This window comes from Sorex araneus, chromosome 2, assembly GCF_027595985.1.
Source record: "Sorex araneus isolate mSorAra2 chromosome 2, mSorAra2.pri, whole genome shotgun sequence".
NCBI lineage: Eukaryota > Metazoa > Chordata > Mammalia > Eulipotyphla > Soricidae > Sorex > Sorex araneus.
Window position 1 is genome coordinate 134800934 of NC_073303.1, and position 27169 is coordinate 134828102.

Consider the following 27169-nt stretch of genomic DNA (forward strand, 5'->3'; position numbering starts at 1 on the left):
ATTTGCCCACAGAGCTCCTAGGGCTGGGGAGGGATCCTAGGAGAATTTGAGGATTCTCTAATTTCTAGTCTTACTACACAGAGTGAGAACTACCCAAGTCGGAAAGTTGTGATCAAATTGCAGCCACTGACCTTCTACTCCCACCCCAACCCCCACAATCCCTCCCAGCCCCAGGAGAAATGAGTCTGGAGTGGTTCTGCAAGATGAATAGCCGCTCTGCCTGTCCAACACACACGTGATCAAGGTTCAGCCCCTGACATAGGAGGCCCAGAATTTGAGGATTCAACCTTCTTAAGGTTCCTCAAGAAAAAAGAACCAACCAGAATGAAACAAACAATCCTAAGTCATTAATTTAATCTCATATGTGTTTGTAAGAATTTACACATATGCCCTCTGGAAAAACTAGTTATAAATAACTTGCTTTTGGAGGCTAGAGATAGTACAGCAGGCAGGTCATTTGCCTTGTGTGCAGCCAACCCAGATTCAATCCCCAGCACCCCATGTGGTCCCCCAAGTTCACCAGGAGTATTCCTTGAGCGTAGAGCCAGGAGTAAGCCCTGGTGTGAACCAAAAATACTAAACCCAAAAACTAACTTTTCCTGAGTATAAAAACAAATTTAAAAAGAAAATAGAAAAATGTAATAGTTACCTGTACCCCAGCCTCCTCTAGAAATCCACTGTTAACATCTCATGTAACACTGTCTCAGTCTTCTCTATCTATATACTTAAAATAATTCAGATTATATTAATCAGACTGTTTAACCCATTTTCTAAAAAACAATATGTGAATCTCTCAATGATGCTACTTATCTAAATATTATTTTAATGATGTATTAATATTTGTATTAATGTTATTAAACTTCATGGGCATCTAGGCTACGAACAATATAAGTGAATATGTTATGTATAATGTATATACAAATGTGTATATATACACATTTTTATGTGTATATATATATTCAGTTTTTTACTGAAAAAACACTAGTGAACATTCTTATAGACCTTTTAGTTTATAATTACATAAAAAATAAGAAATTATTAAGGTAAAGATAAAAAACACTTTCCTAAGAGAATGAGTACATCAATGAATATACATTCCAAGTAATTTGATACAAATTACAAGCTGCCCTACAAGAGCCATCTCAATTTGCATTCAGCAAGAGTAAGCAGGGTCACCATCAATCCTGGACATTTGGGACAAATGTCGAAGTCTCATTCCTCCCACGACTTTACTGGTAAGATGGCAGTGGCCATGGAATCCTGTAGTATCAATCTCTATCATGGAGGATATCACTGCACAGAAAAAGCAGCAGAAGAGGGAAATAGGAGAACAGCAGAAGAAAAGAGAATGGAGATAATTCAAGAAAGGTCTGGCTCACCTCAAAGATGAATTTAGAGCTGCCAAAATTGGTCTTCTGCTTCTGCCAGAAGTTGTCAGGTTTGATGATGAGGGCCACATGGATCTCAGCTGGAAAGGCTTCCTGCAGCGTCTTAAGGAGGGGCTTAATGAGGTCCCACTTGGAGCCCCGCATGTCGATGATGACAGTGAAGCCACGTTTGCACACGTCCTCACTGTTGGGGAGGGGTCAAAAGTCAGAAATGTCACTGAGCAATTGAGACTTGGAGTACTAAGTCAAAAGGCATTCAGAAGCCTACATTTCTTTTCATCTGAACTGCACCAACCGCCCTACTTCACAATAGATCTCCTGGCTTCTTTCCACTTCAACTCAAAATCTACTGCCTCAGAAACCCTCTGTGAATTAACCCCATTTGACAAGGACCTTCTCTCAGCACTTAGAATTTTGACTGTTTAATATGACCATTGAAGGAGAGGAATTAGGGTCCTTTGGGGAGAGATGCATGTACACTGGTGATGGGTGTGGTGTTGGAATTATATGCACGAGAAGCCATTAATAACAGTACTGTAAAATACAGAATCTCAATCAACAATAAAATTAAAATTAAAAAGAAAGAACTCAACTTTCCCCACATCAGTTACACTTGTTCGGATGCTCACTATTAGGATAATCACAAGTGTGTTTGAGTTTGTTCTTTTATCTCCCTTTTCTGCTTCTGGGAAGAATCCTAGTCACTCCCTTGGCTCTAGCTCCACAGGCTCTCTGTTGTTCTTTGGCAGGAGCCTTCCCCACACCCACATCAAAAGGAGACTCTAGTACACTCTGGCACTGAACTGGGCCAGAAGATTTTTTTCAATCAATGTCTCTAGGCTTATTCTATTAATTTGAGATGAACAAATATATCTGCCACCAATTTACTAAAGATGCATTACTTGGAAATGAGAATGTATGTCATCAACTTTTATAGAGTCAGATTGCTGAGTCATGCTGATTATTTGTAGGTAGCCAAAGGTGGGGCCGATAAAATGACAAACATAATCCAATTGTGACATGTACTTCCTTGATAAGTAGGGTATTAAACAGGCATGTTTTATGAAGTTAAGAAAAAAGAAGCTACTACTGAAATCAAAATCAGATGAAGTGGCAATGACCATGCAGAATACCAAGGAAAAAAGTCAGAACATGAGAATGAAGATATTACTATATAACTTATGGTGTAGCAATGTTTATTAAACATTTGGAATTCAACTGTAACTGAGAAGAACTCAAAGGGGGAAAAAAACTACAAAGGCTGAACTAGTTAAAACATTCAGTTTGGAATAAAGTTTATGTTTGGGTAGTTGGGGGACCTTTTCTTTTTTAGTTTATTTAACCTCATTGTTTATTTTGCAACTCAAAATACTTTCATTAAATCATATTTTAATAAAAGGGGTGTAGCATTTCCATAGTCTTTTGTTTACTTTCTGTTTCCCAGGTTCTACTGCGTCTCCTATTGCATGACTGAAACACATGCTTTGCCACTTAACAGTCATTTATAGCCACAACTGGAGAACTTATGCCATAAAATGGAACACAATCTCTTTTCAGGCTTCATTCTCAAATCTCACCCAGGATGGGGCTGTCACAGCCTGGTGGAGTCGAGCTCCCACGTCTGTAGGTGTTCAGGCCCTCTGAAGTTGACGTCAGCCTCTGGTTAAGTTGAGAAATCCCTCGGTGTGTGTCTCCATGTTTTATTACTGTGGAGAACTGGGCTGTGCATGGCGGGGATACAGGGTTTTTGGTTTTCCATCAAATCCTGTCTCCCAAAGGAAAAGATCACCTCTTCCCTGACATAAGTGTCCAGAGTCTTTCATAAATAATTTTCTTTGCCCTGTTGTCTCAAGTAGCACTGTAGCACTGTCGTCCCATTGTTCATCGATTTGCTTGAGAGGGCACCAGTAACATCTCCATTGTGAGACTTGTTACTGTTTTTGGCATATCAAATATGCCGCGGGTAGCTTGCCAGGCTCTGCTGAACAGGCAGGACACTCTCAGTAGCTTGCCAGGCTCTCCACGAGGGATGAAGGAATCAAACCCGGGTCAGCCGCATGCAAGGCAAACACCTTACCCGCTGTGCTATTGCTCCAGTCCTTTTGATTACTAGCTAAGCTTATTGTTCCATAAGTATTTTTTTCTGTGCCTTATCTGATCAGTACTTTTACCCATTTTTCTTTTTCTTTTTTATTTTTTGAACCACACCCAGTAATTCTCAGGGTTGAATCCCAGTGGTGCTAGGGGGACCATGCAATGGTAAGAACTAAATGTAGATGTCCCACATATGAGACATCTGCTCAGCCATTTGATGGGCCACTTTAGCCACCTTTTCCATTTTTCTCTTGGGGTTCTGTGGTCTCTCACATTAGGCCTATTTTCCTATAGCTTGACTCCAAGTGTGAAATGCCAATTTATGTCAAGTGCTACAAGGTAACTGTGGGTCTCACATTTCAACAGAGATAACTGACTTGTTTACTCTTTCCTCAGGTTCCATCACTGTTACATTTATGCTATAATGACAAATTTCCATCCCTAAAAGCAAAGAATAAGGCTTGCAATAAAGAGCTGGTGTTTGACTACATCATCTAACTGTGGTGGTCTGTATCATGTTATTATTATTATTATTATTATTATTATTATTATTATTATTATTATTATTATATTTGCTTTTTGGGTCACACCTGGCAATGCACAGGGGTTAGCTCCTGGCTTTGCACTCAGGAGTTACTCCTGGCGGCGCTCAGGGGACCATATGGGATGCTGGGAATCGAACCCGGGTCGGCCGCGTGCAAGGCAAATGCCCTACCCGCTGTGCTATTGCTCCAGCCCCCTGTATCATGTTATTATTGACACCATTTCAAGCACCTGAAAATAGGAGTCAGGTATTCTTCAGGAAGTTCTCACTCACTCTGGAGCTAGGGAAGGAGACTCAGGGCCTGAATGCGGAAGCTAATCTGATTGCCATCTTTGAGTGAGAACAATTTCACCGCCACGGTGCTTGTCTTCAAGTAACGAGTGAAGTTGGGAGGCCCTGTGATACACAGCTTATTCCATGTGGGGCATACCCTACGACTATTGTTGGTCTCCTGGCAATTTAGCTCCCAGCTGTGCTGAAGGAAGTACACAGGGGTCAGCCAAACAGAGAGGGAAGAGAGGCAGAGAAACTAAAATGTTTCCTAAGTGAAGTCTCCCTGCAGTTACTGCATTCAAAGCCTTAGCCAGTACCCGCACTGCACTCCTACTTCTCTCCCCGATTTACTTTTCTCCTTAGCACTTACTATCATCAGGTTTGCATATTTTACTTATTCAGTTATTGTTCACCTTCCCTGAATGGAAATTAACCTTTGAGTCATCATGGAGTTTGCATTCCTTCCACCATCTAAATAGCTAGAGAACTCAATCATTATTCCAATTGCCCAGTGCCCAGCACATGCAAAGACTTAAGGTGCTGAGAGAGCAGGGGGAGCGATTAAGGGTACAGAATCTAGAGGGAGTGCTCCTTGCTCTGGGGTCCTGGTTCTAATAATTCCCTAGAGAAATCTTAAGCAAGTAACTTTTAACTTCTCTACACCTTAGTCCTGTAAGACTTGAATATGAGTGCCAAATGACAGTTATTTTATAGATTAAGTTTATTAATACAGAGAAAGCCCTTATGATGGTATCAGAGACATAGTTTGTACTATAGAAGACCTTGGGGCTGCACGAGATGCTGCTGGTCCATGGAGGGCTCCCTTTACTGTTTATAAGCTATTGCTATTGTTATGGGGTCACAACCCACAGAGTTGGGGTCACCATACTCAATGTCATACTCAGTGTTTCTTGGAGAGTACCTTTACTGCTTGCTAGCTCTGGATGTGAGTGCTGCAGCTACTGACTTATGCCTGGAACCATCTACAGAGTTGCCTTTGTAGCACTTTTAAAGGGAGCGTTAAGTAGCTAGGCCCTCCCACCCTCTCCACCCCACCCCCACGGAAAGTCATTACTTTGTTTATACAGGGGAAGAAAAACTCAGAGCCTTCAGGCTCAGTGAGGTACCTCTGAGTATGTCTTATGATCAGAGTCTCCAGCTAAACTCAATCTGAGACCACATCTTTGCTAGTTTCTTCTCCCCCCTACTCTGCTTCTTCTCCAGTGTTCTACTTCCACACAATTTCTTCCTGATGATAATTTCCTTAACAATCCTTTGCAGAACCTGGCGCAATACTGCAGTGGATTAGAAAAATTCCTGACACCTCAAGTATTGAACCCAGCCACGGTGCACCCAGCCAAGTGTGCATAGCCACCACAAGAAGTGGTGTGGCCTACAGCTAGCCCGGCACCTATAGTGAAGAGCACCTCTGCTGAGTACTCTGCGAGTACCATAGTGGACTTCATGGGGTGTCACAATTGTAATTCACATGCCTCAACTAAGAGCGGCCCAGGAAATATGTGGGTGAACATCACAACTGAAGTTCAGTGAGCACCACGGCTGGGTGTGCGAGTACTACAACCTGATATATGCCTCCATGAACACTACAGCCAAGCACAGGTGCAGCTCCCGGTCTTCACACCAGCACCAACAATAAGAACGGGAAGGGGGAGGCAAGAGTGGAGGGAATAAAAATTTAGTCTTGAATAAAAAAATTCATCATTTGTATCAGAAACCTTGTCTCAAGAACTACTATTATAGATATTTTTATTGTCACTCTCACTGTCATCCTGTTGCTCATCGATTGCTCGAGTGGCACGAATAACGTCTCCACTGTGAGACTTGTTACTGTTTTTGGCATATCCGTGTGGGCGAGATACTCTCGGTAGCTTGCCAGGCTCTCCAAGAGGGGCAGAGGAATTGAGCCTGGGTCGGCAGCATGCAAGGCAAATGCCCTACTTGCTGCACTATTGCTCCAGATATTTTTATTATGAATCACTGTCACTGTCATCCCATTGCTCGTCAATTTGTTCGAGCGGGCACCAGTAATGTCTCTCATTGAGAGACTTATTGTTACGTTTTTTGGCATATCCAATACGCAGGGGTAGCTTTCCAGGCTCTGCCATGCGGGCTCGATACTCTCTGTAGCTTGCCGGGCTCTCCGAGAGGGGCGGAGGAATCGAACTCGGGTCAGCTGCGTGAAAGGCGAACGCCCAACCGCTGTGCTATCGCTCCAGCCCTTATTATGAATAATAAATATATATACTATAAATATGAACTACTTGAAGGCAATCTGGTTTATGGTATGGAGATAAAAAGAAAAATCTAGGCTAAAATTTTAACTTGGAAATCACATAGGACATAAGAGTAGCTATCCAATAATGATTGCTGAATAAATAAATCCATGAATAGAGGTGTCAGGTGAGATACTCAAATGAAAATGAGTAAGATGAAAAAAACATCTTATGAGTCAAGAAGAACAGGAGCAACAACAGTTAAGAGATGAGAGTCAGAGATGGAGAGAAAGTACTGGACTTAAAGCAAAGCTTTACCCAAAGTTGGCCATGGTTTGATTCCCATTACTACATGGTATCCCGGCCACCACAGAATATGAGTCAGTACTCCACAGCACCGATGAGGTGGCCCAGGGAATCCTGGCACCAGTACTACACGACCCAAGCAACACCACCTCCAACCCCCAATTTGGCTGGCTGAGAATCCCAGGGAGGGGTCCCAGTAGATGAGCATAAAGGAAAAGCACAGAGAGGTTAGAGAAAACCAGGAGACTCAGAGAGGCATAAAGTCAAAGACAGCAGGGTCAGGGCTGTGGTGAGACGCAGAAAGGTAGGCCATTATGTGAGATCCAAACTTCTGCCCAAGACTTGGAGGCCTTGGGCCTGAGGTCAGCGTGGTTTCCTTGGGAGCCAAGGTGGGAGCTGGGCAGGAACAGGGATGCAGTCTGCAGAGCCCAGCTCTGAGATGAGACAGACGCCCTCAAAGGTTGCTTGTGGTGCTCCCAGCTCTGTTTGTTAACTCAAGATGAACATGATCTACAGTGGCCCTGAGCTGCTCCTTGGTTATCCCCCAAGCCCAGGGTGCCTCACTCAGCCTGCCTCTTTCTAAGCCTCTTTGTCCTCAGCTCTTTTATCCCTTCTTAGTGCTCTGATGGGGAGCCACTGTCAACAAATTTACATTAGAATATAATAGACAGCCCTTCTTTTGCTTTGGGACTCTTTGGGAGGTGGCCACACCCAGTAATGCTCAGGGGCTAGTATGGCTCTATGCTCAGGAGTAGCCACTGGCAAAAATCAGGCCACAGTGGGGCTGGTGATGTGAGCCTGCATGAGGTATGTGTAAGGCAAGCAAATTAACCCCTGTATCATCTTGCTGGCCCAAAGCTAATTTACTTTCAGGATATTCTTATTGGCCCAAACTAAATTTTTAGAGGTAGAATTTTATAGTGTGCTGGTAAGGGTGGGAACACAGAGAGGCTACATCTGGAACAGCCGTCATATGAATCAATTGAGGACTGTCTCCTATTCCATATCATTTACTAGTTCCTCTTCTTTATTTCCTGAACCCAACAGAGAACTTGGCCACCCTTTAACCCACCTTCCCTACTACTAGGGCTTGTGATTATGTCCCTTTGGCAGTTCTTAGCCTTCATGATAAATGACATCCCTGTCAAACTGAGCTGTAATTTGTTTCATAGACTTCTAGGGGTTCTTGGGCTCAGAAAGTAAACGTATACTGAATGACTGGATGATTGATCAAATACCTTTTGTGCTCAGTTCATTCTCAGACCATTTACCCTTGTTCATTACATGTCACTGGCGCTATATTCACTCCACAAAATCTGTCCTAACTCAAATTAAACATGAATAAAACATATTTCACCACTCTATGCCAATACTTCTCAAACTTTATTTTCATTATCACTTAGAAATCTTGCTTTAAAATTATTATTATAGGGACCAGTTAGATATTTGGGTGAAATTATGTCTATTTTGAATTGAGGCCCAAGAATTCCCCAAGTGAATAAGGACAACACCTAGACTGTCCTAGGAGTGGTCTGTGCGAGTCTGAGGCCTTCTGCTTAAACATATGAGGACATTAACAAGCAGGAGGGAGCACACACTTATATTAGAAACACATGTGCAAGGTGACCTACACTAACAGCTGTGATCCTGGAACCTGTGATGGTAGCAGGCCACTCTGCTACCACAACCTCAGTAAGTGGAAGCACATACTGCAAACATGGGCTGGAGAAGAGTCCTGTCTTTGCCGCGCATTTCTCTGTATTTTTTTTGTGACAAGCTCCTCATCTTCTGGCCTAGGGAGATTCTCCATGAAGGCCCCCAAAGCCGAGGCCCCCATGTGGCTGTGAGTGCCAATCACAGACCCAAGTGAGCAGTCTTCCCCAGCTTCCCCTCTGCTCCTAAACCTGCCAGAAGCCACAGGAAGCTTCTTCTCATTAGTCACCTGACCCACTTACCTGCATCTGAAACTTAGTTTTTTGCTTTCGGGGTCACACCTGGCAGTACTGAGGGGTTCCTCTTGGCTTGGCACTCAGGAATTACTCCTAGCAGTGCACAAGGGCCCATATGGGATGCCGGGAAAGGAACCCAGAATGGCCACATGTAAGACAAATACCCTGACTCCTGATTTGTCACTCTGGCTCCACATCTAAAACTTCTGAGCAAGTCTCAAAGGCTGCACTGGTTCTCTATTTTTTAAAAAAAATTTTTTTATTAGAGAATCACTGTGATATACAGTTACAAACTTATGAACTTTTGTGTTTGCATTTCACTAATACAATGATCATTTACCCATCCCTCCACCAGTGCCCATTCACCTCCATCAATGATCCCAGTATTCCTCTCACCACCCCACCCCATCCCCCACCACCCCACCCTGCCTCTGCGGCAGGGCATTCCCTTTTGTTCTCTCTCCTTTGGGGTGTTCTAGTTTGCAATAGAGGTATTGAGTGGCCATCATGTTCAGTCTATAGTCTACTTTTAGTTCACATCTTCCAACCCAAATGGGTCTTCCCAACATCCTCTACTTGGTGTTCTCTTCTCTATCTGAGCTGCCTTTTCCCTCAGCATGTGAGGCCAGTTTCCAAGCTGTGGGGCAGACCTCCTGATGCTTATCTCTACAATTCTTGGGTGTTAGTCTCCCACTGTTATTTTATATTTCACAGATGAGTGCCATCTTTCTATACCTGTCTCTCTCTTTCTTACTCATTTCACTTAACATGATACTTTCCATGTTGATCCACTTATATGCAAATTTCATGACTTCATCTTTTCTAACAGCTGCATAGTATTCCATTGTGTAGATGTACCAGGGTCTCTTTAACCAGTCATCTGTTTTTGGGCACTCTGTTTTTTTTCCAGATTTTGGCTATTGTAAAGAGTGCTGCGATGAACATACAAATGCAGATGTCATTTCTACTACACCTTTTTGCCTCTCCAGGATATATTCCCAGGAGTGGTATTGCTGGGTCAAATGGGAGCTCAATTTCTAATTTTTTGAGAATTGTCCATATAGTTTTCCAAAGGGCAGAACCAGTTGACATTCCCACCAGCAGTGAAGGAGAGTCCCTTTTTCCCCATATCTATACCAACACCAGTTGCTTTTGTTCTTTTGGATGTGGGCCAGTCTCTGTGGTGTGAAATGATATCTCATTGTTGTTTTAATCTGCATCTCCCTTATGATTAGTGACATAGAGCATTTTCTCATGTGTCTTTTAGCCATTCAGATTTCTTCTTTGAGAAAATTTCTGTTCATTTCCATCCCCCATTTTTTAATGGGGTTGGAAGTTTTCTTCTTGTACATTTCAACCAAGCACTGGTTCCCTTTGGGTCCTGCCCTCATCACATATGCCTATAATCTTCTACTGATCCACCAGACCATGAATTCAAGGGAGGATGCCCCAAATCTGATTGATCCAGGTGAGGAGAGGTTCAGCAGTGAGTGGTGAGAAACCAATGGTGAGGCAAGTCACCACTCTATATGCCTAATAGCCTCCACAGTAGAAGAGATGACAATTCAGGAGCCCACAAAGGGATGTTTCTAAGGGAGAGTTGTTTATAATGTTCTCAAGTGTCTCTGAAGGAGGCTTAAATTTCATTTTCAAAAACACCTCTGGTTCATTCACATACTCATAAAATCAGTGTGCTTATGGCATTAGGATAAATCTGTCTTAATTCTCTCTCTTTTTAAAAAAAATCATAGCCCTTTTCCATACATTAGAAAACTCAGTGCTTTAGCTTGGGGAGCAAAAGCACACTGGGATCTAAAGAGCAAGACAGTTTTCCCATCTATGCAACTCTTGACCAGGATTTCATTCAGGCTTGCAAGTCAGACTCAGGAGCCAACTAATTTCCTCTCATCCTCCTCAGGTTCCTGACCAGGGAAGAAAGCCCAGTGTATTGCTCTGGGCTCCATCCTGGCATCAACAAATCACTCTAGATACCGCCAATTATGCTGGGTCCACAGGACTGCATACAAAGGGTTGTACCCCTTCTCCAAGGGTTCTTCTGTTCTGAGTTCTTCTGTTGAAGGAATTCTCCCTCATTAGCATATTATTCGTGCCTCTCTTATAAATATCAAATTTGCATTAGATTTTACCCCTTCATTCCTCAGTGTATGGGTATTTTCCCATTCTAATCCCATCTTTGCCTAGAGAACTTTTTATATTTCAATGCTTAACTCATGTGCCTTCCCTGCAAGAAAACTTCTTTTACCACAAGCCATCCCTATCCCACTTACTGCACTCCACCCATGCATTATTATTAACCTGGGCTTACTCTGCATGGCAAGAGTGGCTGTCAAGGGCAGGGTATCCATAGTCAGACTCTGGCTGATCAATCTCTGGACCCCTTTCAAAGATTTATATGGCTTCAAGTAGAATCTGAGTTCTGAAGTTCTCCTAAGTAATACGGAATTATAGAAATATATTCTATTATCTACTCATTAATTAACCCCCAAATAATGGCTACATGTTTACTTTGTAGCTAGATCAGTGATAAGCACTGGGGGTATAAATATAGACAAGAGATAAATATAAAAGGAGATTTACATGATTAAATGTAGATTCTAGGAGGAAAGATGAAGACAGACAGCAGCTAGATAACTGGAATAAATACAAATTATAGAACTGGGAGGAATTTGCTGGGAGATCACAGTAGCCCTCTACAAGGAGCTGCCATTCAAAGAGAGATCTCTGATCTCACAGCACAGAGACTGGCATACGTCAGAAAGAACTTGGATGACCAGTGTTGGTGGAGATGTGGAGATTAATGGACCCTTGTTCACTGCCGGTGGGAACGCTGACTGGTAAAGCATTTCTGAAAAACAATACAGACATTCCTAATAAAACTAGAAATTGAGCTCCCATTAGACCCATCAATTCCACTTGTTAGAATATACCCTATGGGCACAAAAACAAAATGGAGAAAAGACATTTGCACCCCTATGTTCCTTGCAGCACTAATCACAATAGCCAAAATCTGGAAACAACCCAAATGTCCCAGAATAGATAACTGGATAGAGAAACTGCGGTACATATACACAATGGAATATGACCTGGCCATAAGATGAAATCATGCAATTTTCTGCATCATGAATGGATCTGGAGAGTAGTATCATGCTGAGTGGAATTGGTCAGAGGGAAACAGACACAGAATAATCTCAGGTGCAGGATATAAAGAAATGATGGTAGAACAACTAATGCCCAAAGGCAATGGAAACAAAGAGCATGAAAACTGGCTTTCCGTAGAAAGCATGCCCCTTGGAGAGGTTGGGGGACAGGTCAGGGAAAGGGCTACAACTCTGTGGCGAGAAGTTTCAATCAGGAGAAGGAGCTGAAGGCAGTACATAAAGTGTTATGTGGGAAATCCTATCAGTAATAGTACTGTAAGGCACAGTGCCAAAGTCATAAAAAAGATAAAAAGTACCTCTCATAGAGGAAGACCGGTGGGTGAGAGGCAAATGGTGGCAGGGGCAGTGGAGAAAGTCAACACTGTTAAACAACTGATATTGAAACATTGTGTGCCTGAAGCCAAGTAACAATAACCTTGTAATTCACAGTGACTAAATTAAAAACTAAATTGAAAAGAGAGATTTAGTCTGGTCTTTTTTAGAGATTAAGACCAGAAACTTAGTATGGAAACACATATGGTCCCCAAGCACCACCAGGAGTGTCACGTCTGGGTATGCCCCGTGGCCTGAGCACTACTGCACCCAAAACTCAATCAAATGAAAAACAAATAAAAATAGAGACCTAAACTAGGAAAAAAAGAGTCAAAGAAATACTGAAGAATGGGCACAGTGATGATATAATGGGTAGGGCACTTGCCTTATATACCACCAACCTGGGTTCAATCCCTGAAACCACGTATGTTCCTCTGAGCTCTGCGAGGAGTGAACCCTGAGCAAAGAGGCAGGAGTAAGCCCTGAACTCTGCCAGGTTTGGTTTCAAAAAGGGAAAAGACAGAAAAAAGAAATACTGTTGAAAGAATAGTACAGAGGGGACAGTCTGTGCAAAGACCTGGAGGGAGAGAAACACCTCCGTGCTGGCTGACTGCCCTCTGCTAAGAAGAGGAAGGGAGCCAAGTCCAGCAAGGGGCCGGGAAACTGGGCAGCAAGAGCTGTACTGCAGAATGCCCTATCACATCCCCCCACCCCGCTCCGCCTCTGTGGCAGAGCATTCCAATTTGTTCTCTCTCTCTCTCCTTTTGGGTGTTGTGGTTTGCAATAGGGGTATTGAGTGGCCATCATGTACAGTCTCTAGTCTACTTTCAGCGTGCATCTCCCTCCCCGCTCGGGATTTCCAATCACATTTTACTTGGTGCTCCCTTCTCTATCTGGGATGACTTTCCCCCAGCATGTGAGGCCAGCTTCCAAGCCATGGAGACAACCTCCTGGTATTATAAACTACTATTCTTGGGTATTAGTCTCCTACTCTGTTATCCTATATTCCACAGATGAGTGCAATCTTTCTATGTCTGTCCCTCTCTTTCTGGCTCATTTCACTTAGCATGATACTTTCCATGTTGATCCACTTATATGCAAAGTTCATGACTTCATTTTTTCTAACAGCCGCATAGTATTCCATTGTGTAGATGTACCAAAGTTTCCTCAGCCAGTCATCTGTTCTTGGGCACTCGGGTTTTTTCCAGATTCTGGCTATTGTAAACAGTGCTGCAATGAACATATAAGTGCAGATGTCATTTCAACTACTTTTTTGCCTCTCCAGTATATATTTCCAGAAGTGGTATTGCTGGATCAAATGGAAACTCAATTTCTAATTTTTTGAGAAGTGTCCATATTGTTTTCCAAAGAGGCTGGACCAGTCGGCATTCCCACCAGCAATATAGAAGGGTCCCTTTCTCCCGACATCCTCTCCAACAGCGGTTGCTTTTGTTCTTTTGGATGTGTGCCATTCTCTGTGGTGTGAGGTGGTATCTCATAGTTGTTTTGATCTGCATCTCCCTGATGATTAGTGATGCAGAGCATTTTTTCATGTACCTTTTAGCCATTCGTATCTCTTTCTTGGAAAAGTTTCTGTTCATTTCTTCGGCCCATTTTCTGATGGGGTTGGATGTTTTCTTCTTGTAGAGTTCAACCAATGCTTTGTATACCCTTGATATCAATGCTGTATCAGATGGGTATTGGGTGAATATCCTTTTCCACTCTGTAGATTGCCTTTGTATTCTGGTCCCTATCTCTTTTGCGGTGAAGAAACTTCTTAGTTTAATGTAGTCCCATTTGTTTATCTCTGTTTTTACTTGATTGCTTAGTCCCATATAATCTTTGAAGATACCTTTATCTTCAGTATCGTGGAGGGTTTTGCTGACCTTGTCTTCGATGTACCTTATGGACTGTAGTCTGATGTTGAGGTCTTTAATCCATTTTGATCTGATTTTTGTGCATGGTGTCAAGTCGAGGTCTAAGCCCATTCTTTTGCGTGTGGTTTTCCAGTTATGACAGCACCATTTGTTGAAGAGGCTTTCCTTGCTCCACTTCACTTTTCTTGCCCCCTTATCAAAGATTAGATAATAATACATTTGGGGTTGTGTGTTGGGGTATTTCACTCTGTTCCATTGATCTGCAGCTCTGCCTTTGTTCCAGTACCATGCTGTTTTAATTGTTACCGCTTTGTAGTAAAGTTTAAGGTTGGGGAGAAGGATGCCTCCCATCATCTTTTTCTCCAGAATTGTTTTAGCTATCCGTGGGCATTTATTGTTCCATATAAATTTCAAGATTGATTGATCCATTTCTTTGAAGAATGTCATGGGTATCCTTATAGGGATTGCATTGAATCTGTATAATGCTTTGGGGAGTATTGCCATTTTGACAATGTTGATTCTCCCTAACCATGAGCAGGGTATATGTTTCTATTTCCTCATGTCCTCTTTTATTTCATGGAGTAGTGTTTTATAGTTTTCTTTGTAGAGGTCCTTTACTTCCTTGGTTAAGTTGATTCCCAGGTATTTGATTTTCTGGGGCACGATTGTGAACGGGATTGCTTTTCTCATGTCCCTTTCCTCTGTCTCACTGTTTGCATATAGGAAGGCCATGGTTTTTTGGGTATTGATTTTGTAGCCTGCGACCATACTGTACAGGTCAATTGTTTCTAAGAGTTTCTTAGTAGAGCTTTTAGGCTTCTCTAGATATAGTATCATATCGTCTGCAAATAGTGAGAGTTTGATTTCTTCCTTTCTTATCCAAATGCCCTTAATATCTTTTTCTTGCCTAATGGCTACTGCTAGTACTTTCAGTACTATATTGAAGAGGAGTGGTGAGAGTGGGCATCCTTGTCTTTTCCCCGATCTTAGAGGAAAGGCCCTTAGATTTTCCCCATTGATGATAATGCTTGCTGTAGGTTCGTGGTAGATGGCTTTGACTATCTTGAGGAATTTCCCGTCTATACCCATTTTGGCAAGAGTTTTCATCATAAACGGTTGCTGGATCTTGTCAAATGCTTTTTCTGCATCTATTGATATGATCATATGGTTTTTATCTTTACTTTTGTTGATATGATAGATTATGTTGATTGATTTCCGAATGTTAAACCATCCTTGCATCCCTGGGATGAATCCCACTTGGTCATGGTGTATGATCTTTTTGATGAGTTGCTGGATCCTATTTGCTAGTATTTTGTTGAGGATCTTCGCATCGGTGTTTATCAGAGATATTGGTCTATAGTTTTCTTTGTTAGTGGTGTCTTGCTTGCTTTTGGTATTAGGGAGATATGTGCCTCATAGAAACTGTTCGGGAGGGTTCCTGTCTTTTCAATGCAGCACTTATTCTTAAGAATGAAAAACTTCAAGGTGGAGAGAAGTGTAAGATTGCATACAAACTATTAAAATTTGGAGCAGCTTTAGATTAAAAATGACAGAAAGTATGCTAGTCATAAAATCATTTTTATTAAGCACATAAGAATCTTTGAACACCAAGTATTACACTAGGCATTATCCTCCTTATTTCTCTCATTAAATGGACATGTAGCTGCTTTTCTATCCCACTTAAAATGAAAGAAACATGCTCAGAGAGGTTGAGCAGCTTGTCTAAAGTCACCAGGAGGGGTAAAATCAGGACCTGACTCTCATCTGTTGGATTCCAGCATCTGTCACTCCACTTGGTGTCACACAGACACAAAATGTTTGAGTTTGAAAAAAAAATCCATGATTATTCTTGCTTCTTCCTCATTTTCATGCTGAGGAGATTAAGTTCTAGGGGATAAAAGTGACTTGCTCGCTTGTTCTGCTTTGGTCATTTGGCCCCTGCCTAGTCAGGTATCTTAGGGAAGCCCTGAGAAGTCTGGATTGAGCAAAAAGTATTCCTAGCCATCAAATAATCTCAGAGGAGAAGGGAGTCCCAGGCTGTACCAAATTTCCTTCTTCAGGGGTGAGGACCAGCCTCTTCCCAGTCTCCACTTGGCTCAGGCAGCAGGAAGATGCCTCAACATCTGGTATTATTCACTGGGATTCATTTCACATCTGTGACCGCCTGGCAGGTACTCAGTTAAAACGGCTGCTGAAAGCAATGCATCAATCCAATCTGATGGTGACAGGTAGAAATCAGCTGTGAAAGACTAGGAAAGGAGGCGACAAGGATTTCAACCCACCCCCTCTGTGCATGTTGCTGGAGGCTGTTCAATCTATGCTAATTGTGGGGTCTGAGAGGTCAGCAATGTGGGAAGTCAGGAACCAATTCAGGATTATACAAGTAGATTATCCAAGCAGCTATCCCCATCTTACAGAAGAGGAACTGAGATTTAGATTCAGGATAAAGCATATCCTTTACCTATAGAAGCTAATTTATAGATTATACAATATATGCAGATAACTTACCTACAAGTGAATTATCAAAATTCAACTAAGAACACATTGTTTAGGTTGTGATATGACAGACCCTCCCGTCAAATTAGCTTATTTACTAAATTGTTCAGGGAAGATGCTGTGTACTGAACCAAAATGCTTCCCACTAAGCAGTCCAATGATTGAGAGGGATGATGGCACAGTAAGTGTAAAGGACTTCTCTGCGGAAAGGGCAGCACGGTTTTGCCATAGACAGTTATGGCTTGTATACGTACAAGTAGGACGAGCCGTCCAGGAAATGTCGAAGAAAACTTTGAAAGCCTTATCAACAGTGTGGACAAGGCCTAATGGCTCACTGCCAGAAAACAAAAGCCAGTAAAAAAAAAGCAACACAAGCCCCCAAAAGTCACCCACTTCACACTTTTCCCCAGAACTGTGCAGTAAACGTGTGCTTCTAAAATAATGAGCAAAATTCACAATCATAATTTTAGGAAAAATATCATTGGAATTCCAGGGGAAAAAATGATCCCCCTCACCCATTTGTGTTGGGTTTCTTGTGCCATTCTCAGGCTGTGGAGTCTCAGGCTGGGCATCTATACATACTATGTGCACACAATCATTAACAAAGTTGTTTACAATAGGGTTTCAGGCATGTTCCACCACCCCATGATCCCACCCCATCACCAGTGATCCCAGGTTCCTTTCACCCTCCATCCTGATGTCTTGACAGATACATCTTTAAGATTAACTATTGTAGTTTGGGCACCATGAGTTTAGTTATGTTTGATCTACTGGTTTAACTATATTCAGAGACCTTGTCTCGCTACACCATAGAGGCACAAGACCCCTGGACCCTGCTCCTGTGTTGCTTCAGGCCTCCTCTATTGCTCTCCACCTCCAATCCTCTGCTTCCTTGGCATCTTTGTTTCTATAATCTACATCTAATGTTTTGCTTACTTTTGATACCTACCATTCCCTCGACAAGTCATTCTATAAAGTACAGATTAGAGAAAACAATTTGAATTTGTCCTTTTGACTTTACTCAACATAAAATGAAATTATGCAATTTGCTGCACCCTGGATGGAAATAAAGGATCCTATGTTAAGAGAAGGATCCAGATTTTTTTTCAGTCACTTGACCATCTGAACTGCATTAACCTGCTTACCACTTCTCTTTTTTTTTTGGATACTATGAACTATTTCTTTATATTTTAATGAACCATCTCGAGATACAGTTACAGACTTAAAAACTTTCGTGATGATGTTTCAGTCATACAATGACCGAGTGCTTATCCCTCCACCAGTGCCCATTCTCCATCATCAATGTTCTCAGTATCCCTCCTCCCATCCCCCCCATCCCATCCCTAGCCCCGCCTCTGTGGCAGGTACATTCGCTTTTACTCTCTCTTCAAAAGGAGAGAGTTCATAGTTCATGTTCGGTCCATAGTCTACTTTCAGCACACATCGCCCATCCTGAGCGAGCCCTCCAAGCATCAGTTACCTTCTCTATCTCAGCTGCCTTTTTCTCCAGCATGTGAGGCCACCTTCCAAGCCATGGAGTGATCCCCCGAACGCTTATCTCTATTATCCTTGGGTGTTAGTCTCCCATTATGTTACTTTATATTCACAAATGAGTGCAGTCATTCTATGTCTGTCCCTCTCTCTGTGACTCATTTCACTTAGCATGATACTCTCCATATTGATCCACTTATTTGCAAATTTCATGACTTCATCTTTTCTAACAGCTGCATAGTATTCCATTGTGTAGATATACCAAAGTTTCTTTAATGAATCATCTGTTCTCCGGTACTCGGGTTTTTTCCAGATTCTGACTATTGCAAATAATACAATAAACATATGTGTTTATTGCAGCACTATTTACAATAAAGTAAATTTAGTGTAGCATCCAAGGGAACTTAAATTCCAAGGGGGTAATAGTGAGAAGTGAATGATGTGAATGATGTGATAAGTGTTGTCAGACTGAAATAAAATATACTAACAGAGAATGCATGTAAAGCTAGAAAAATAGACACCCCGGGAGTTCTGAAGTAGGATGCAGAGGGGACAGTGGGAGTGTAGAGGAGAGGGAGAGAACATACAAAGTTACAAAGAAGAGAGAATACAGTGTTCAAACAAAGAAGCACAGGATATACCAATATAACTAGAATGCCCACAGGAAATCTCCTTCATTTCTCAACATAATCAGTTTGAGAAGCAGGTTCAACATCTACTTAAAGACTATTCACTAGGGCTGAAAGCTTGGAGAAAAGTCAGGTTGAGACAGGCAGCTTTCTCATCTCACTAGTGTCAACTTTATTTCCTCATAATTGTCTTTAAAAATACCTTAGTTTTATTTTTTTATTTTTATTTTTAGATTGTTTTATTTTATTTTATTTTTACCTTTTTGTTTTTATTTATTTTATTTATTTTTTCTATCATCTTTATTTATTTTTAATAAGTGAGTCACCATGAGGGTACAGTTACAAATTTACCCATCTTCGTGCTTGTGTTCCTCCCTCATACAATGTTCAACCCTTCCCTCCACCAGTGTCCATTCTCCACCACCAATGAATCCAGTATCCCTCCCAGCCTCCAATCCCGCCCCCCCCACCCCGCCTTTGTGGCAGGGTATTCCATTTTGTTCTCTCTCCTTTTGGGTTTTGTGGTTTGCGATAGGGGTATTGAGTGGCCATCGTGTTCAGCCTCTAGTCTACTTTCAGCAAGCTTTTCTCTTATTGCGATTCAAAGATTCAAACACAGCTCTTGCTGATTACAGTAACCACACTGCACTCACTTTCTTAAACAACCAGGAATCTGCAGGTGTTAAGGAAAAGTGTTAAAGACACATTAGCACCTGCTTTAAGCTTTCTAATTGGTATAATCAGAAGCAGTAAAAAAGAACATTGAAGGAGGCTGCACCTTATAGAAAAATGAGCTGCTTTGGAGAATGCTATGTATGCTGTGAATGAATCTTTGCCTGCACAGACTGTTTTCATGCCACCCTTCATAACGTGCAGGGCTGCTAATGGCGGAGTCAGGAGAGAGACGCTCGGAAAGGTAAGTAGCTTTTCTGCTCTGTCAGGGACCCTCTCACCAGGGCTAGGGTGACTGTCCGCCACCAGCTGGCTCTCTGTCATCACAGGACTTGGTGCCCAGCACAGGCTCTTCAAAAGCATTGTAATGTATCCAGAGGTTTGTTTTGCTTGCTGCTGTTCACTGGAGAACACTGTTTTCTTTCCCAGGCACCGATTATTCTAAAACATATCTTTGGAGAGGGGGTCACCTCCCAAACTGTGTTCAGGGACAACAGGGGCCAACCTCAGCGCTGCTGCCAAGCAGGTCATACGGTTCATCAGGGGCAATGTGGTGCTAGGGATCAATCTGGGCTCTGGCACAGGCATGGACTGTATCCTAACCCCTGTAATTTTTCCCTGGTCCCCATGGTATAGGGACCTTTTCATTTAATATTGTAATTTTTGTCTTTGTATCACTGACCTGTGATGCCAATGCTGAAGGAAAGGGGGCATGCTTTATACTAAATCTGAGTCTCAATTTCTCCTATGCAGGATGAGGAGACACTACTTTGGGTATACCCCAGTGTACTCTTGGTTTGACCCCAGTAGTGTACAAGTTTCTTGGTCTGGTACAGCTACTATGAAAAAGTGTGCAGAATCTCAATAAGATAATAAGTAAAACTATCATCTGATCCAGCAATTATACTACTGGAGTCTAATGTCAACCAAATTGGCACCTTCAATCTCCATCCAGCAACGGTCAATCGCAGAGAATGAGACAAACACATCAGGACTTCAGGGTCGGGATCTAGAGTCTCCGAGCAGCCAGGAGCAAGCACACAGGCTGGACATTTATTCCATACAACACTGCTCTCCCACACCATCCCAACATATGAATTATTGTTTAAGTTGCCAGAGACACTAAGAAAAATTAGGTAGCACATCAAAATTCAATGGGAACAGAGCAGAGACTGGTCTGTTTCACACAGCCAAATTTTAAGCAGCACCCTTAAAATTTAGAGTAAAGCCATGGCAGTTTTTTATTCTATTTTTCTCCATGTTGCTCCCTACATCTCAAAAACCATAAAGTATTTTATTCTATTCTTTCCTGGGTGAATTATTTTTGCTTGCTTATATTCTATTCTTTCCTGGGCACATTTTTGCTGCCGTGTCATATTCTAAGACTTAAGCTGGTTTGCCCTAGGGACTATCCTGATCTTGGGGCTATAGTTAGGGACACAATTTCCCACACTGGGAATATGCAAAAAGGAAATGAAAATGCTAACTCAAAAAGATTATCTCTGCTTCTATTTTTATTGCAGCATTATTAACAATAAATAAGACAAGAAAATAACCTAAGTGTCATCAGTGGATAAATGGACAAGAAGTTTGGATGTGTACATATGCATGCACAGACACACACACAATAGAATATTATTCAACATAGAAAATGAGAAAACTCTACCATTTTGACAAAGTAGATGGCCCCTGAAAGCATTATGCTAAGAAAAATATCAAAAATTAAACCAATCAAATTGGCACACTGGAATTAAACAATTCATAGGGAAAAAAAGGATCAGATTTATGATTACTACAGGCAGAAAGTGGAGGAGTAAGAAAAAAGAGAATGGTGGTCGAAAATACAAACTTTCATTTACTTGATAAATGCCGTGGTGTAATGTGCAACAGGAGACTATTTCTAACATTGCCATGTGATATATTATTAATAGAATAAATCCCCAAAAATGTTTTCCTTTTTTCTCTTTTCTTTCTTTTTGGGGCTATTGGCAAATATGGGTATTAGCTAAACATACTGTGGCAACCATTTCACAATATGCATAAATCAAGCATTATTAACGCACCTTAAACAGGGATGTGTATCTATTATTCTCAACAATAAAGCACAGCCATGACAAAGCACCACCACTGTAATGATTTGAAAGATTTGTTTGTCTATTTCCTGTCAAGAGTCCACCCTCCCTACCCCTGACAGAGACAAACTCAATTCCTGCCCCAGAGTCCCAGAGAAATTTCAATCTGGAGGGCCAAACGTATAGGTGATTGTTTTCTGCCTCTCTAAGCCATCAGATTTCACTTAAAAGGGGCACTTCAAAACAAAGAAATAGAAATGGAGAGAGAACTCTTGACTTGAGGCTTTGCGTGAGGGAGGCCTGAATTTGATCACCAGCACCACATGATCCCCCAGGTGTTTCCTAAGCACAGAGCACTGCCAAGTAAGGCCCCAAAACAAAAAAATAAAAAGAATAGAACACAAAAATGATTGCAGGTGGCAGGGATGTAGCCAATTTTCTTTTTAATTCCCCGATAGTGCCTGATAAAGCACTAAGGACACAGATTGGGCCCCAAGGTTCCTCCTTGTATTTCCAGGTGTGGTCATAAGTAATAGGTTCTGTGACCTAAAATTCCAGAGCAGGTCCTCTGCATTCGTATACTGATTTTCCCTACCACTGTGTCACTGTATCACTGTCATCCCGTTGATCATCTATTAGCTGAGTGGGCCCAGTAACGTCTCCATTCATCCTAGCCCTGAGATTTTAGCAGCCTCTCTTTACTCATCCTTCCCAATGGTGCCATATTAGAGGCTCTTCAGGGTCAAGGGAATGAGACCCATCATTGTTATTGTATTGCCTTTAAATCAAACATGTTCTAAAAATTAAAGTTTGCCCAAGAAGAACAAAAATTTGCCATCCTGTAGCCAAAGAGCATGCCACAGGCTGAAGGGAACTCCCAGAGAGAGTTCCAGAAATGACATGTATAATGGCAGGATGAAGTATGCAGCCCTCTGAAGGACAGCTACCTCCCACGTGTGTTCATCGATCAATGAGGCCATCTTTCAGACAATTAGCAACTGCCCTGACCAATCACCACTCACCAAAGTAACAGCACGCTTTCTAATGCCACTAGCCTGGGACTCTGGGCCAGGAGGGAAGGAGCAGGAGCAGGACCCCCAGCCCAGACCTCAGGGAGGTGGCAGAGGAGTGGGTTCAGGTGGGTGAGTTGGAAACTGACACCCATTTCCCAGGAGTAGCTTCTTGCCACCTTCTCACCTTTCCTCTCAGAGGGATCCTTGCTTTCTTCTGGGGAGTTCAGAACTGAGAGGAAACAAAACGGAACTAGCGCAGCAGAAGGAAGAAACTAACTGGAAGCAGAAAACCACAACTCCAACAAGCTCTCTGTCCAGACAAAGCTCAGAAACATGTTCCTCTGGCCTCTACTCACCTTTACCACCCCCGCACCCACCCCGCCCCTGCCCCACAGCCCCGGTCTGGGTGGGTTAAAAAGATAAAATTCATCTTCTAACAATAGAATCACCCTCAGACTCTGAGTAGTACACCCAAGACTAAGACTTGTCTCATTATGGACACAGGACACTTGTCTAAAATGGGACAGAACTAAGAGCGGTGATGGGACCCGGCCAGTCCGCTCCCGGGTGCACCGTGAGGCCTGAGGGAGGGAGAGAGCAGCCTCTCTGTTCATCCCCACCATTCCTCCTCCTACCCTCGCCCACCCTCCACTCAGGACCCCCGGCTCCAGCTGAGCTCCACTTTGCTGGCAGGGCAGGTAGAATTCTCATCAATAAATGATGTTTCCTCCAGTCTTGCCTGAGCACTTCTCTACCTTTCTTCCCCTTCCCCTTCCCCCTAAATGACGGTCACTTTCTTGAAGCCCAGACCAATCAGCCTAGCCACTCACAGACCGCACCCACCAGCACAGGAACCCTGTGCGAGGCTACCCGGCTCTTTCCCAACACAGAAATGCAGCTTTCTGCAGGGAGAGCTCAGCCAGCATCCAGCATTCCTGCCCTCTGACCCCTGGGCTGGGCTTATCAGGCAAAGGGCACTGGTGAGGGCCCATGATTGCGTAGAGGAAACACCGTGTTGGCTCTGACACAAGTACTGACCTGGCAGCAGTGAGGGAGGCCATGGAGCAGTGATGGCAGAAATGAGGACAGGCTCTGTCTGGAACCCAAAGCACAGCAGAGCTCCGCAGTGGCTCTGCCCCACCCCACCCCACCCCCATCCACACAGCCACCTCAGACCTCTGACCGCTCAGGTGTGAGTGGAATAACGCTGCCACTCATGACCTCAGGAAGGTTCTGACCCCTGGGTCTGCTTCTGTAGAGGCCACCTGCAGTTTCTGTCCATATGACAAAGGGGAGTGCAGACTTGAAGCACTGGACCCAGCAATGCCACTGGCCATCTAGTGGCCACATCATGGCCCATCTCTGGACAGCACTCGCCCTTCTAAAGTGAAGAGGCTGACCTGGCTGACCTCCCCGGATCCCGCCTGCCTCCAGCTCCATGAAGCTCATCCAACTTCATCTTAAAACCCAGGCCAAGCTACCTCCAACTAGTCCAGTGAACTGATATGCTTACTTACCCACCTGACCCAAAAATAGTTAGGAGTCTCCTCTACTGGATTATAAAATCTTAACTTGATGCAACTCTCTCCAAAGTAAGAACTAGGTCTCATCTCTTTACTCTGCAGTTCAGAGGCAGCCTGAAAGTCAGAGAACTATTCTATTCTAAGTGGGTGTATATGTAAGAATGAAATTAGTGTCCTGCATCTACACAGAATTAAAACTGGACAAATCTGCAGGTGTTCTAATGTTCATGGTGGAGTCAGGGCAAAGAGTGCCCCTGCCTTTCTCCAAGTACAAGACAGGGAATATGTCTTCAGCAAAGAGTTTCTTGGCCTGCGTTTCCTGCAAAGAGAAAGTCTCCAATCTGGAGCTCAGAGGACGTCCTCTTCCTGAGGGGAGTCAGAGAGTGAGTTGTCCCAGCACCTGGCCCAGATCTTCCTGGGCCAGCAGGACAGGCGGAGTTTCTGCACAAAACTTGTCTGTGGGAACAGAAGAAATTCCAGTGCAGGATGGCACAGAACAGTTTGAGAGACAAAAGGGAGAGAAATGTACCAATGTGGGAACTTTTAGTTGTTTTCAGAACGGAGGCGGGTCCTCATTTGACCTAGGAGGAGTCAAGGGAGGGGAGGAGAGAGGGCTTGAAGAGAAAAGGGAAAGAGGGAACAGGACATCAGGATATATACTTGAGTTATGTCAGTAAATTATCTGGAAAAACATTTGTCCTCGCTGACTCACCACAGCTCTGACAAAGTGCTGCCGTCTGGGTTCTGGGAGAAATGGGGCTGGCTGACTCTGACACCCATTCCATTTAGAAGCAGAAGTGCTCCTCCCTGAGAGTTTCCTGTTACCCTGGCGTGCCCTCACGCTCTACCCCTGGCAAAAGGCTCTGCCTTCTTCTTGGCCACAGCCAGCTGCCCAGCCTGGGGGACCTCTGTGGGCACACTCCTCCCAGAAGAAAGAGCACATCTTGAAGGGACCCTGTCCTGGCCTAGTGAACAGGCATCTGGAACAGAAAGCCTGATCCCAGGAGTGATTTGGAGAGTGGGGGACACAGCCCTTTCCTTTTGGGGAGTTCCCAAACAAGTAGAATTCCGCTAACTTGCAAACTCATCCACCAGGCACCAAGTAGGCCACAGGAGGCTCACTAATGATCTCTCGGACAAAGCCTACGTGCGATCAGACTTGGAACAGGAGACAGACCCAGTATCACTATAGAAGGAGTTTTCGAGATTTTAAAATCTTTGATTATTTTGTTCTGCTTAGGTGATGCTGAACTTGTAAGAAATAAATTCTGAAGAAGACTCCTTATTGACAGCTGAGACGAGATGGAGAGGGAAGGCAATGAGGAGATGTTCCTTAGTAAAGTCACTGTGACAAGTGAGTACAAAATTATTCTGCAAGGCTACAGAGACAGTACAGGGGTGAAGGCACTTGTGCACATGGACATCCCTGGAATCATATATGGCCCCCCCAACTACCACCAGCAGTGATCTCTGAGCACTAACACCACAAGACACTCCCCTCAAAAAGAAAAATTCCTGCTACTATTGAGTATATTCATTGACGTTAGAAACAAACATCCCACCACACTGGTGAAGGGACAAGTGTTTGAGCAGTGTATAACCGAGATAAGCCTGGAAACTGTAACTTTTCACATGGTGATTTAATAAAACAATAAAAAATAAAAACAAACACCCCAAAATGTGATGTTATTTTTTATCATTTTCCATGTTTAGAGAGGGAAAAAATGTATCTGAAAGGGAAGATGTTAAAAAATTAATCTTTAATGGTAGTGACTAAAGAAAATAGTGAGGAAGTCATCAAGGTTCTAAGTAATAATTACAATCTGAGAGGCTGTGACTTCAATTCCACTGAAGGCAAACCAACAGAAGGGATTTTGTTAATTGAAAATAAAAAAGATACAATTTTAGAAAAAGAAATTAAGAATTTGTGTAGGTATACCACATTATTTAGACATTTTTCTCCAAATATAGAATTATAAAAATCTCAGTTTCAATTATTTGGTAGCAATTGTTGCATACTCAGGTTAAATAAAAACATTATTTTATTTAATATTTGCTACAATGTGTAAAACAGATTACATTAAACTTACTTCAAAGTTAAAAAATTATTATAAAATGGTTACTTAAATCTCATGTTTCAGTAAAAAATATGGGGGAAGAGGGTTTCACTCAGGCATACTCAAAGCTTATTCTTCACTCTGTACTCAGGGGGAGTACTCTTGGTGGGGTACCGTCTAAGCTGCTGGGGGTAGAACCAAAGTCAGTCACATACAAGGCAAGAACTCTATTGCCTATCTTTCTGACCCTAAAGGTTTAAGTACAGACTAGAAAATATTAGATTTAATAGAAGAGAACAGAAAATTCCCAATTTGGATCCATGACAAAACCTATTTTTTATCCTAGGGAGAAGCTGAGCTGAGGCACTCTACCACTTGATGGCAGCACACCGAAATTACCAGAAGTAAAAGCAATAAATGAATCCATCTTCCTACAAAACTATTAGAATACTGTCAGTATCCAATACACGTCTAAGCATGTAATGACTTAACCGCAGTGGAAGGTACATGAACAAAAACCTAAGCAATGTCAGGTGAAAAAAGAAATATAAAAACATGCTGAAAATGATTATCTAACAGGGGAAAACAAAACAGCCTTCTACCTGGGATTCATCAAGTGAAAAAAAATCCTTCTTCGCCAACTCATCCCCACCCCCCAGTCCATGCTGTCTTCTGTCCAGCATCTATATTCAAGGAACTCCTTTACTTTCAATACCCCAACTAAATGAATTCCAACTACATTTAAATCATCCTGATTCCCTAGCATAAATTTAAAAACAAAAAAGAAACCACCTAAATGAATTGGGACTTACTTTATCTGACACACTGAAAGGTTCTGCTTACATTAAGCAGAACCAAAAATGTCAGCCACTTAATCAGCCTGCTGTCAGGGGCCATAGCTCTCAGAAAGTACACAGCCACACCTAAGCCCCTTCCACATTGCTGCCCAGCCTTCTTGGCACAGGAAGATAAGAATTTCAGTTCGGATGAGCACAGAGGATGTATACAGGCTAAACTGGGAACGCACTGCATGAGCAGTTCAGGAGCTAAAGCAAATTTA

General features: G+C 42.7%; 1 protein-coding gene across 25 annotated transcripts in view; it reads right to left on the bottom strand.

The window, feature by feature from the left end:
- The window catches only part of KALRN (kalirin RhoGEF kinase), an 809955-nt gene that overhangs the window by 497802 nt on the left and 284984 nt on the right, over positions 1 to 27169 (bottom strand). For all 25 annotated transcript variants that reach the window (XM_055128078.1, XM_055128085.1, XM_055128081.1 and 22 more), the window contains exon 4: positions 1380 to 1572. In XM_055128078.1, coding sequence (XP_054984053.1) covers positions 1380 to 1572 — 193 coding nt within the window. The remainder of the gene's footprint in view (positions 1 to 1379; positions 1573 to 27169) is intronic.